This window comes from Rhinopithecus roxellana, chromosome 17 (genome assembly GCF_007565055.1).
Source record: "Rhinopithecus roxellana isolate Shanxi Qingling chromosome 17, ASM756505v1, whole genome shotgun sequence".
NCBI lineage: Eukaryota > Metazoa > Chordata > Mammalia > Primates > Cercopithecidae > Rhinopithecus > Rhinopithecus roxellana.
In genome coordinates this window covers 103,568,161-103,581,016 of record NC_044565.1, presented here as the reverse complement: position 1 = coordinate 103,581,016, position 12,856 = coordinate 103,568,161, and the positions used below count along the sequence as shown (strand labels likewise).

General features: G+C 34.5%; 1 protein-coding gene across 5 annotated transcripts in view; it reads right to left on the bottom strand.

The window, feature by feature from the left end:
* PREPL (prolyl endopeptidase like) overlaps window positions 1-12,856 on the bottom strand; it is a 55,327-nt gene that overhangs the window by 19,123 nt on the left and 23,348 nt on the right. For 3 of the 5 annotated variants that reach the window (XM_010356515.2, XM_010356516.2, XM_010356517.2), the window contains 6 exons: window positions 10,353-10,475; window positions 8,278-8,344; window positions 7,509-7,715; window positions 6,183-6,318; window positions 2,580-2,796; window positions 1,780-1,965 (listed from right to left, as the gene is read on the bottom strand). In XM_010356515.2, coding sequence (XP_010354817.1) covers window positions 1,780-1,965; window positions 2,580-2,796; window positions 6,183-6,318; window positions 7,509-7,715; window positions 8,278-8,344; window positions 10,353-10,475 — 936 coding nt within the window. The remainder of the gene's footprint in view (window positions 1-1,779; window positions 1,966-2,579; window positions 2,797-6,182; window positions 6,319-7,508; window positions 7,716-8,277; window positions 8,345-10,352; window positions 10,476-12,856) is intronic. The other 2 variants (XM_030920864.1, XM_030920865.1) reach the window with 1 other exon arrangement.

Here is a 12,856-nt window from a genome sequence, read left to right as displayed (position 1 = left end):
CCTATTGTGTACTATGCTTATTACCTGAGTGACAAAACAATAGGTATATTAAACCCCTGTGACACACAATTTATCTATTAAACCCACCTGCACATGTACCCCTGAAAGTAAAAGTTAAAAAAAAAGAAATACTATCTAAAATAATAATATTAAAATTTTAAAAATTAGCAAAAGAAATACTTTGCATTCCAGCAGATGAAGACAATAAGGAAATACCTCAAGTCAATCACCATTTTGGTTTTAGGACACTTACATAGTGTCCTAAGAGACTGGACATTACATTTGATCTTCTGATTTTAGGGAGTAGCTGGAGAATTTCAGTTGTTTCAGGTCCTTGTTATTTCTTATTTATACCAATAAAACAATCTCAAAACTAGCTTCCTGCCGCTTACTTCTTTTTGGTTTAGTGTATCCTAATATGGCTGTCACTCCTCAAACCATTCCCTTGCTCAAAAACTTTAAATGTTACCTTTCATAATTTATTAATAAATTCCTCAAATTGACACTCACAAAAAGTCAAATCATGGCTTCATCCCCCAGAAATGTATAGCGCTTTAATAAAACAGAACAATTAACAGTTCCCCAAACATTTTCTGAATGTCAGAGCATAGAGCTTCATTTGATGGCTTTCTCATCTTGGAATACCATCCCCTCTCCACCTGTCAAAATCCTCTCTCTCCTCTTTGGTTTATTTCACATTCAACCAACTTTACCAAAAGCTTGCCTGGACCTTCTTTCTCTAGTTTGGGCCCCACAGCACATTTTATGTTTTTGATATTACTTATTTAAATCCATGATATACTTAACCTTTGTGTACTAGTCTAATCTTATGATTAACTATATCCTCCTTAAGGCTAGGATATTCTACTTTAACAGCTTTCGACTCTATAATGCCCGATACAGTATTGTGCACATAAAAGTTCAATAAAAAGCCACTGAATTGATTGAAATTGCATTTTGACAGGAGTTTTAACAATACTGGAGTTAGGGACATATAAGTGCTCTATGCTGTTTTCTCATCAACTGGCTCAATAACTCTTTTCATATCAAACAAAATGGAAGCCATCCTCTTTCCTTCAGTGCCTACTACCTTAACTCCCATGTTAATGCTGCTTTAAAACTGGGCAATAAGGTTGTCATTCACCAATTTTAGGAAGTTCACTTGTGAAGGCAGGTTATCTTTCCTGGTAGCCACAAGTAGTATCAACTAGTCAGCTTGCCAAGCAGTCTTGCCACTATTACCCTTCTGTGCTGCTGTGGAGATCACTGCTACTCCTACATTGAAAGAAACCAAAGTTTGCTCGCTGCATTCCCCGTGGATAAGAAAACTGGCAGAGAGATGATGCAGACACAAGCATGTAGTGGCTAAAACACAGTGGGTACCACTATTGTCCCTGTTGGGGATGTGGGACGGGGGAGCAGCAGTCAGTGTTTAGGCACTAGTTACAAAGTTTGACCTGAGTTATTGCTATACCTAAAGTTGTAGAGATATATGAGGTATAGAGAAATACAGAAAGAGAAATATTAGCACTTAACTCTACTTCTGAAGTCCATGCCATAAGACACTGTTTTAAGTAAAACTGCATAAAAAGCAAGATCCTCTAAGTAATTCTAAGATAACCCTCCTAAACCCAACAGTGACTTTGCTAAATTCCATTTAAATTAAATTCCTTTTAAGAAAAAGAACACTGTTGCCACTATTCAAAATGTGATGGTCTGTTAAACTAAACTGCATATATATTTTGATTAATAGTATTAACTTCTGAAAATTAAACATACCTTTAGAGACCGAACTGAATCATCAGCCAGACCAATCACATTAACATAAAGGAGATTGCTGTGCTTCAGAAATAGAACACAGTGATCCTTAAACATGTCCAAGTCTATCACTTTTGTATTTCTCTTCATCGTAAAAAATAGATCCCAATTCATAATTGCAGGGGTATCAGCTGCTGTTCTCATTAGCTACATGGAACAAAGTTAGAAGACATATAGGTAAGAAAACATGAAGGCTACAGCATCCAGAGATGAAATCACTGAGAACTAGACCATACTAGTCCTCACTATTTTATGAAGAGCTGAAGGAACTAACTCTACATCAGGGATAAAGTGTGACCATCACCATATGAATGAGTCCTGACTAGCCTGCTGGGTGGCGAGACAGTATGACCCAGTGCTTAGCCAACCACTGGACATTTGAGTGAGGGCATTGACAGCTAGCTGACTGACTACAGATACATCAGTGAGTTTAGCTGATACCAGCAGAAGAACTGCCTAGCTGAGATCAATCCAAATTGCCAACTCATAAAATCACGAGTTTATAAGTTTGCTCTTTTAAGCTACTAAGTTTGATTTTGATAACATAAACTCAGGACAGAATATGTTTTACTTACTAACTTTTTAGGCACAATGAAAATATGTAGAAGCATTAGCTCTAAGGGAAAAGAAATGGGATTGGTTATACATAGGAAGGTGGCATCAATTTATAAAACAATGAGCTCTGGGAGCAAGAAATGTAGTTGATCAAAGTGTGACACTTCTTAACAGCCCAAATGGGAACAAGGAGCATCTAGGATTACCTTAAATTCTGTAGGCTCTCCAACATTAGTGAGAATGTATAATTCATCATCTCTGTGTTCAACATAGTAAAGGACCCCATGTATTCGCTTCTGAATAAGCACTGGTGGGTCCCAAGGGCTCAGGCCATCTATCAACCACACTTCAGAAGTAGTCTTGTTCATAATATTTATGGTGAGGAAACGACTATCTTTTGTAAGATAAAGGAAAACAAAGTAGCTAGAGAGACAGAGAGAGAGAAACATGAGATCACAGTTTATTTCAGATGCATGCTACCTTGTTAAGGACAGTATCTCAGAGGTGGTCGGTATACATGTTGATTTACAATGCGGATAGGAAATAAAAATAATTCCTTAGTGAATATCACTTGTAACTTTAACAGTTAGCTATTATTTTTTCATTTTCTCCTAAAGGGCATTCAAAATCATTTACTTCTAACATTTTATCATAAATGTTTTTCAAAAATACAGAAAAGTTGAAAAAACCATCTCGATTCCATCATTGCTAACACTTTGCTATATTTACTTTATCACATATCTATGCATCTATTAATCCATCTTTATTTGGATGCATTTCAAGGTAAACTACAGACGTCATATCTCAATCACATGAGTAGATAACACAGCTTTTTGCTGAGGAGAGGAGATAAAATTTCTATAGGAGACACAAATAGGGAATAAAAGAGACATGGAGTTATTTTTATTTTCTTCTTTCTCTGTATGTATCTTGGGTTTTTTTCCCCTTTCTCCCAGTTTTCACAACAAAATAGAATAGGAAGAAAACCCTTCACAATCTTACTAACGTAACACATTTAAAACATTAACATAGCTATTTTACTTTTTATATTTTTCCTTCTAAGGTATATTTATATTTCATGCATGTCTTTAAATAGATGTAATTATAATATAGATACAATTTTTGATTCTGTATTTCTTATTTCATATAATATCCATTTTCTCGCTACATGAGTTGAAAGTCTTTGTGATTATTATTTTTAATGGCTACCTAATATTATAACAGGTTTAATGGCTACCTAATATTATATATGATAATTCTTAAAAATTTAGATTTTAATGTTTCATTATAATAAACAATATAACAAGGAACATATTCATGAAGATATTTTCCCCTTCCATGATCTTCACAATTATTTTCCCAGGACAAATTTTTAGAAATGGAAATACTAATTTAATAATTAAGTATATTTTTATGACTTGATGAATATAATCAAATAATATCCTAGAAGCACTATACTAACGTACTGGGTGGCTTTAAATGTTATATTTATAGTTTTCCTTATTATAAAAGTAATTTATACTGAAACTACTGAAAAATATAAAGAATCCCAGTGCCCCCAAATAACAGCTGATTATAGTTTGGTAAAATTTCTTCTGTATTGGATCACATTACCATGTTCATTTGTCAGTCGTATTTCTTTTGTGAAATGTATCTATTTTAAACTTGGAATGTAGCTTAAATTATTAGTATGTAAATAGTCCTTTATAAATTAAGAATATTGGCTGGGTGCAGTGGCTCACACCTGTAATCCCAGCACTTTGGGAGGCCAAAGCAGGCAGATCACCTGAGATCAGGAGTTCAAGACCACTCTGGCCAACATGGTGAAACCCCATCTCCACAAAAAATACGAAAGTTAGCCAGGTATGGTGGCAGGTGCCTGTAATCCCAGCTACCTGGGAGGCTGAGGCAGGAGAATCGCTTGAACCTGGGAGGCAGAGGTTGCAGTGAGCTGAGATCGCAACACTGCACTCCAGTCTGGGCAACAGAACGAGACTCCATTTCAAAAAAAAAAAAAAAAAAAATTAAGAATATAAACTTGTCTTTTTGTTGAAAACACTTTCTTCCATTTTGTTATCTAGATTTTAACTATTTACAATAGTTTTTATAGTTTTTGACTGGAGTTTAATATTTTAGGTAATCGAGACTGCTACTACCCTTTGTACTTTCTTATATTGATTTTATGTTTCAAAAATATTCCAACCAAGCTGAGTAAAAAGCTTATATTTTCATCTAATTAAAAAAATTATTTTTCTCAATGGATTCTTTCAATCTCTTAGGAATGTATGCTGACATATGCAATGATGAAAATTATTTTTTTCCAAATAATATTTCCCATTGCATTATAAAATAACACCCATTCATTTTTCATTTGTTTGTGATGTCTTTGATCCTATACATTTTCATATATACTAAGATCTGTTTTAGAGTTATTTATTCTAGGCTCTATTATTTGTCTATCAATTTTTATTATTTTTACTGTTATTGCTTTATATGCTTTAATATATAATTGTAGGGCAAGCCCCCTACCCTACTTTGCACTTTATTTTCAACACTTTCTTTGCTGTTTTTATATATTTTTGTTTATATATATTTGATCACTACATGATCAAACAGTTGGTAGATATGTGGTTACAGGAAGTGAGAACACAAGCGGCTCTAAGGTAAAATATGTCTAAAAGAATATAAGAAATGTGGCCCGGTGCGGTGGCTCAAGCCTGTAATCCCAGCACTTTGGGAGGCCGAGACGGGCGGATCACGAGGTCAGGAGATTCAGACCATCCTGGCTAACACTGTGAAACCCCGTCTCTACTAAAAAAATACAAAAAAACGAGCCAGGCGAGGTGGCGGGCGCCTGTAGTCCCAGCTACTTGGGAGGCTGAGGCAGGAGAATGGCATGAACCTAGGGAGGCGGAGCTTGCAGTGAGCTGAGATCCGGCCACTGCACTCCAGCCCGGGCGACAGAGCGAGACTCCGTCTCATAAAAAAAAAAAAAGAATATAAGAAATGTAAAGAACCAGATGTTAATCTTTTTTTCCAATTATTTATATTGATACTTATTTTTAAATTTAAAATGTATTTTCTCTATGATTATAAAAATAATAATGCTTATCACAAAAAGAAAAGTAGAAAAAAAACCATTGTTAGTGCTTTGGGTATATTTCCTTTCAATCTTCTAAAAAATGCATCTTTTTTCCTTGATACCCAATTGAAACCATAACATATATTCAATTTTTTCACCTAGCACAATAATACATTTTTGAAATTTAATTTATAATTTAGTAACAACACATACTTTAAATTCTTCTATATATTACTAAGAATTGAATGGTTAAAAGGTACTCAACAATCATCAGGAACAAGGGTAAAGTTTTAGTGTGAAAGAGAGATGCCTATCTAAGTATACCATTTATTTAAGCAATAGACACTGACTAAATAGCACTATACAAACCTGGCACCCTTATCAATTAACATGCTTATCAATTAACATGCAAAGGTGAAACAGACTCAGTCTGTTCACAATCTAGCAGTTCTAGGTCGTCATGAATTTACATGAATGAACTATGTTGTAATTCACAAAATCAATTTCAGTTTTTAATAAAATGGTGGTGACATATTTGTATTTACTCTGATTTTGAATATTACCAGACTCCAATTTTGAATACGAACAACTAATAAAAGAATGATCGTTTTAGCCTTATTATTCCTGGTTCCAACCAAAATAAACATTTTAAGTCAACCAAGGTCAGTACTTTAAATAAATGGAGAAATGTTCTGGAGAACAAGATTTAATTATGTTACTCTAGTACCTTGGGTCTTTTTCTGTGTAAAAACGTTCATTACGTTTGTTATCACCAAAAGTGGCTCGATATACGTCATGACAGCGAAGGTTCCTCTGGAAGGTGTAGAATAAAACATCTTCATCTTCCTCATCCTTTACCCATTCTGAAAGAAAATAATGAGATAATTATACATAATCACCTACATACCATTAAAAAAAAAAAGGCATAGCACATTCTAATTCTGAATGCCAATAAGAACATATACAAGTTTATCCCTGGAAATCTAAATATTTGACTGTATCTAATCTGTGCTGTATATAAGCCAGAGAGCTTTCCTGAGAATAAACCACTACTACACCATTCCAAGGTTTCAAGTAGTTATCAGTCTCAGGGTACTCAAGTTTCTAAATAAGAGCTAAATGCTCAATATTTAGCAAATACATTGGTAAAGTCACATTTGCTTTTAGGAGGTGAATTCTGTTTCAGTCTACAACTTGAAACTGTAAGTTTGAAGAAATACTGCATCTTTCTCTCATGTGTAAACCACCTTCTCTGTCTGCTTTCAAGCCACAGGATATCTCCAACTACCAAACACAATTTTATGCTGATTCTTGATCCTACCAGAAGCTGTCAACAGAAGTTTGCACACAATTACATCATGACTGCCACCTGGCTGACAGTGATTGTAAATCATCATTGTATAATATGCACCGTGATTTCACAAGTTAAAATGTACAAAATATGTCTTAGAATTCAATAGTTAGGGTATAATTTCAATTCACTGCAATAATAAACAATGGAGAAAATGATGGCAGAATATGAAAAGAGAGGACAAAATGTAACATATGTACCACTTGATGCTAAATTTAAAGTTAGTTCTGTTACCAAAAATGTCACAGCTTCCATTAATAAATAGGTTAGTTTAACACATACCAAGTTGTTTGGGCAGTGACTTTGGGCAATTTGCTGTAACAGTTCTATAAGATAACATGAAATTGAAAAAATATATTCAAGCTTAAAGTTGAATAAAATATTAAGATGCAACTTATGTGTAAAAATTTATTCTAGATAATAATTTGGCAAAGAATTACTGATAAATCAAAATGTATTGTACGACACGGACTCTAATTATAACTCTTTCAAAAACACGAGTATTTCAAAATTACCCATCTAGATATATAGTTAAATAAGGCAAGGTTTCCTGAATAAGAGGTACATAGGAAGATGTATAGTGCACAGGGATATGTGGATCAGGCATTCACCTTCTCCCTCACTCACATGGGCCAAAAAAAATGTTTCAAAAGTGTTACTGTTGCCTTTCAACACAGAGGACTATTTTGGTTGGTGGCTTACCAAAACTGGACACATTTGGGAAAGAAACTTCCATTACAGGCTGATCGCTGAGCTTTATAATTACACAGGTAGATGCTTCAGAATCCTCAGTTCTTATCTTGGCAGCCACATATTTTTCATCTGGAGCAACTCTGATACAATCAATGAAGGGTTGGTCTAACTTAAGTTCCTCCAAATTGAATAAAACTTCATAATTATCATTGTCTGCTGCATAAAGAAAAATATGAAAGTGATACTTTCACAGGATGTACTTTAAAAAATTAAAACTGTATTTTAATGTTTTAAATTAGAATTCCCATTCTGTAAGAGGTCATATCCTAGCTTCTTTCAACAATGGCAGCTTAACTTGCACATAAACTGACAGTAAGTTATTTAATATTACCTTATGCTATTCAATATTATTCCGTGCATCAACCTGAGACATTATTTGATATTGTTATAGTCTAGTTTAGTATTTACAGACCATACAGAATCTAGAAAGTTAAGTGAATATAAATGACAATTAATAATATATGTCAAGTGCCTAGCATAGTACCTAAGACACAGCAGATGCTCAAAAAATGCTAGATGCCGTCTCCATTCTCCCTGCCAAAGCTTCTGAGTCTAACTATATCTTACACAAACCCAGAGATTAAAAACTAGTCATTTAAAAAAATTCAGAAATAATCCTTAAACAAATCTTTTCTCTATCTTTGAGAAATTAATAAATTTCCTATAAAAATATGAAATCTGAAAATTAGAGCATGTAAAAAGAAAAATTGTGGTGTACCTTCTTCATCTTTGGAACGAACCAAGCAACAACCTTCTTGGTAATAAACAAAACCACCATGTTTAACCTGATGATAAAAGAAACACGCAATTTACTTAAAAACAATTTAATTAACCTTTTCATGGTCTGACTATTCAAGATGAAGATGAAATGAGGCCTCTTACAAAAAACAGACCCGTTGAAGTATATGAATGAATACATATGAAATATAAAATTGACCATTTTTACAATATAGTTGATAAGATATGGTTTTCATATGTTCATGACCACTAGCGGGGTTTTTAATAGATAAACAAGAGGCAATAAAGAAAAGGTATAACAAAATCTATTAGTTCTCACAACTGTACAAACCACTTCTATATTTTAGAAACATCTGATACCTGTACAGTGGGGGTCAATTAACAGAAATCAAGTGGCATCTTTAAGATAATCCAAAATGATGCAGATGAGGAAACTGTGGCTCAGACTAGCCTGAAAACCCAGTCAATAACTTTCTGAGACTCTTTCCTTTAAAATATGCTGTCACCAACAACTATACACAGTCTTGATTTAACACAAACTATTTCATCTGTTATAGGGTGACAAATACAATTTGAAATTGAGAGAATGATTATTACCAAAATTTAAAGAGTGTTCTTGTCTAATGCCTACATATTAAATGTAATTGATTGGCTGATATGATTTCAGTGGCTTACAACACATTTATTATCTGTTAGTGACATAATTTGAACCTGGAGTTCCTTATTCTTAACCTACTATTTCTATTCTACTATGTATGTGATTTTCACTTATTGTGGTTCTATTTTCCAATTTTATTGAAAATTCAATTCATTTCTTTCTTTCTTTTTTTATTTTTTTGGAGACAGAGTCTTGTTCTGTCACCCAGGCTGGAGTGCAGCGGTGCAATCTCAGCTCACTGCAACCTCTGCATCCTGAGTTGAAGCGATTCTCCTGCCTCAGCCTCCCGAGTGACTAGGACTACAGGCACCCGCCACCATGCCCAGCTAAGTTTTGTATTTTTAGTAGAGATGGGGTTTCACCATGTTGACTAGGCTAGTCTTGAACTCCTGACCTCAGGTGATCTGCCCACCTTGACCTCCCGAAGTGCTGGGATTACAGGCGTAAGCCACTGTGCGCCGGCCCTCAATTCATTTTGATTGAATATTTATGATTGTGATAACCATAAAATGGTTAAACAGATACTTGGCTTTCATGGTATTATACTACTTAAAGTGAATTCCTTTTATTAAAAAATTTAGACAAAACAATCAAGTAATTTTCAAATAATAACAAAGTATGAACTAGTTTCATGTGAACTTCTCCTTAGAATCATTAAAAAATTCTTAAATCCGGCCGGGCGCGGTGGCTCAAACCTGTAATCCCAGCACTTTGGGAGGCCGAGACAGGCGGATCACAAGGTCAGGAGATCGAGACCATCCTGGCTAACACGGTGAAACCCCATCTCTACTAAAAATACAAAAAACTAGCCGGGCGAGGTGGCGGGGGCCTGTAGTCCCGGCTACTCGGGAGGCTGAGGCAGGAGAATGGTGGGAACCCGGGAGGCGGAGCTTGCAGTGACCTGAGATCCGGCCACTGCACTCCAGCCCGGGTGACAGAGCGAGACTCCGTCTCAAAAAAAAAAAAAAAAAAAAAAAATTCTTAAATCAGGGCTGGGCATGGCGGCTCACACCTATCATCTCAGCACTTTGGGAGGCCAAGGTGGGAGGGTTCCTTGGGCCTAGGAGTTCAAGATCAGCTTTGGCAACATAGTAAGACCCTGTCTCTTAATTTTTTTTTTTTTTTAATCAGAACTGATTGTTTGCAAAAACCAGAATTAATATATTACAGTTGAAAATTCATCTTAGTTTCAATCATTACATTTATTGAAAGATGTAAAGGATCACATTCTGTGATCACAATGTGTTAAGTCTTTGCTTTTTAAGTTTTTCAGCATATTTTAAAGGCCAAAAGTAGTATAATCTTGATGTAGATTATGTCTCTAAACCACAAGGTATCTCATTTGCATCTTGATTGGTAATATCAAAAATTTTTTTTAAAGACATGAGATATCTTACTTCCACATTGATGATTTCATATTCTTCTTGTGGCTGTGTTTCTAATTTTGTTCTCACTTTTTCAAATGCATCCATGTTTTCTGGAAGGGGTTTTTCGTTTTCTTGTTTAACAGGCTGAAGATCCTGGAAAAAGTTTTGTTATGATCAAAATATTTCAAACTAGGGGAAAAAAACTTTTGCTTTTTAAAGATAAGGTCTATGGTATAGACCTAATATTGTACAAAAAATAAATAAGATTAAATAGCATGCATTTCACAGATTTTAAATGTTCTTTCCTAGGCTCATCAATAAAAAGATCTCTTTTTCATTAAAAAAAGTAAACAAAGGAAGTAAGATAGACATTTGATGGTTATACGATTATTTTAGATGAGTAAGTCTTTAAGCAGCAGGAATACTAAGCAGCTCAGAAAAATGTTCAGAAATACTATGGGGAAAATTCATACACAATTAAGGAGAAAATAAAATTCCATGAACTTTTACATATTTAATAGGAAAGTCAGGTAAATAACAAAATATTTGGAGTTTTGTAAGTACTGAAGTACCTCCTAAAGGAAGGGAAATATCAAAGAAGTGGAAGACATTATCATTACTAGTAAATGTTCACTATTATTTTATTCACAGCCAGAGTGGTAAGAAATAGTTTCCTACTTCATTAATTATAATTTTTTACTTTTTAAATTTTTAAAATTTAAATGGGTCTGAGAACCAAGGGATATAATTTTCTTTTCTTGTGGGAATAACTAACCCCCAAAACAGAAATGTTTATCAAATAAAAAAGTGAACTGGCGAGGCGCAGTGGCTCACGCCTGTAACCCCAGCACTTTGGGAGGCCAAGGAGAATGGATCACTTGAGCCCAGGAATTCAAGACCAGCCTGGGCAACATGGTGAGACTCCATCTCTATAAAAAATACAAAAGAATTTAGCCAGGTGTGATGGCACATGCCTGTAGTCCCAGCTACTTGGGAAGCTGAGGTGGGAGGGATCACCTGAGCCCGGGAGGTCGAGGCTGCAGTGAGGCGTGATCATGCCATTGCACTCCAGCATGCAGAGTGAGACCCTGTCTCAAAAAAAAAAAAAAAAAAAAAAAAAAAAAAAAAAAAAAGAGGAATTAATGCCTAATGAAACAGAGCTCCTTTTACAGTTTCTTTAAGGAAAAACAGTATGGTCACTTTATGAAAGGAAGAACCAGGAAAAATAATACAAAATTAATGAACATGAGTGAAGATACAGATGAAAGCTAAATAAGCATTCACTGTGTCTTATCAAGAGTGACTAATAAGCTAAGAGTTTTACTTGAGTTCTGGTAAGCAAATAAATATCATATAAATCATTACAATTTGGATAAAGCAAAACCTCAGTTTTCAAATTTAAAAACTGTTCAATAATTCAACACTCCAGTGATTTGCCTTGTTTAAGCAAAGGAATTCTGGCCAAGAATTTTTACTTCAGCTCTCTGCCAAAGATGACAATTGTACAGTGATTTGCACAGAAGGGGGACTTAAGTCTTTGGTAAAGACCTCCAACAGCTGGAAAGTATTTCTTGCATAAATATGTCCAAGATACTTTACCAACATTGTAGAGAATGTAAGCTATAAATACAGTTTATGTTACAAAGAGTGTACAATCTAAAATTAAACACAAGAATATAACAGAAAAATCACCAAAATAAATTAAATGGAAAATAACCATTTTCACAAAGGTTTTCCTTTTAGATTTTTTTTGGATACATTATTATTTGAATTTAATTAAAATTAGCAATAATGGTTGTTATGATAGTCTCAACTTACAATTTAGCCTCTACTTACAATCATATAATATTCTGAATTTTTTTTAAGAGACAGGGTCTCACTATGTTGCCCAGGCTGGACTCAAACTCCTGGGTTCAAGCAATCTTCCTGCCTCAGCCTCCCAAGTAGACGGGACTATAGGTGTGTGCCACCTCATTCCATACAGTTAATTTTTTGAGTAATTATTTGAAGATCAAATACTGGAGGCTTATATTTTTATTTTTCATTCATTTTTTAAAGCATTTCTACAAAATCTATGGTTGATCTTTAAAGTGGTGAGACATGATATCTGTATCAATAATCCCCTCATATCACCATCATAAGTCAGAAGATAACTAGAAATCTATCCTGAAACTGTAAAATAGCAATAGGAGCTGCCTTTGCATTTCTAGATTCGGGATTGTCTGTTCTGTAATCTCCATTAAAACTTTTGAAGTCGAGTCAGGATTATCTCTCTACTACCCTGTAGCTTTTAAGCACATTCTAGGTCATGGAGCTGGGTTCTGTCACTTTTAAATACTCATTCTTACTGACAGCCATAGCCAACACAGAGCCAAAAGCAACAGAGCGGGCTCCAAAACCCATCTTCTTAACTTTACATTCCTGATTAATATTTTTTCTGTCATAAATCCAAATAAACTGAGCTTATCTGAACCAAAATAACTCTGAAAGCAATAGGATTTTTGACTGCCTTAATGAAATTTTCAAGCAGAACT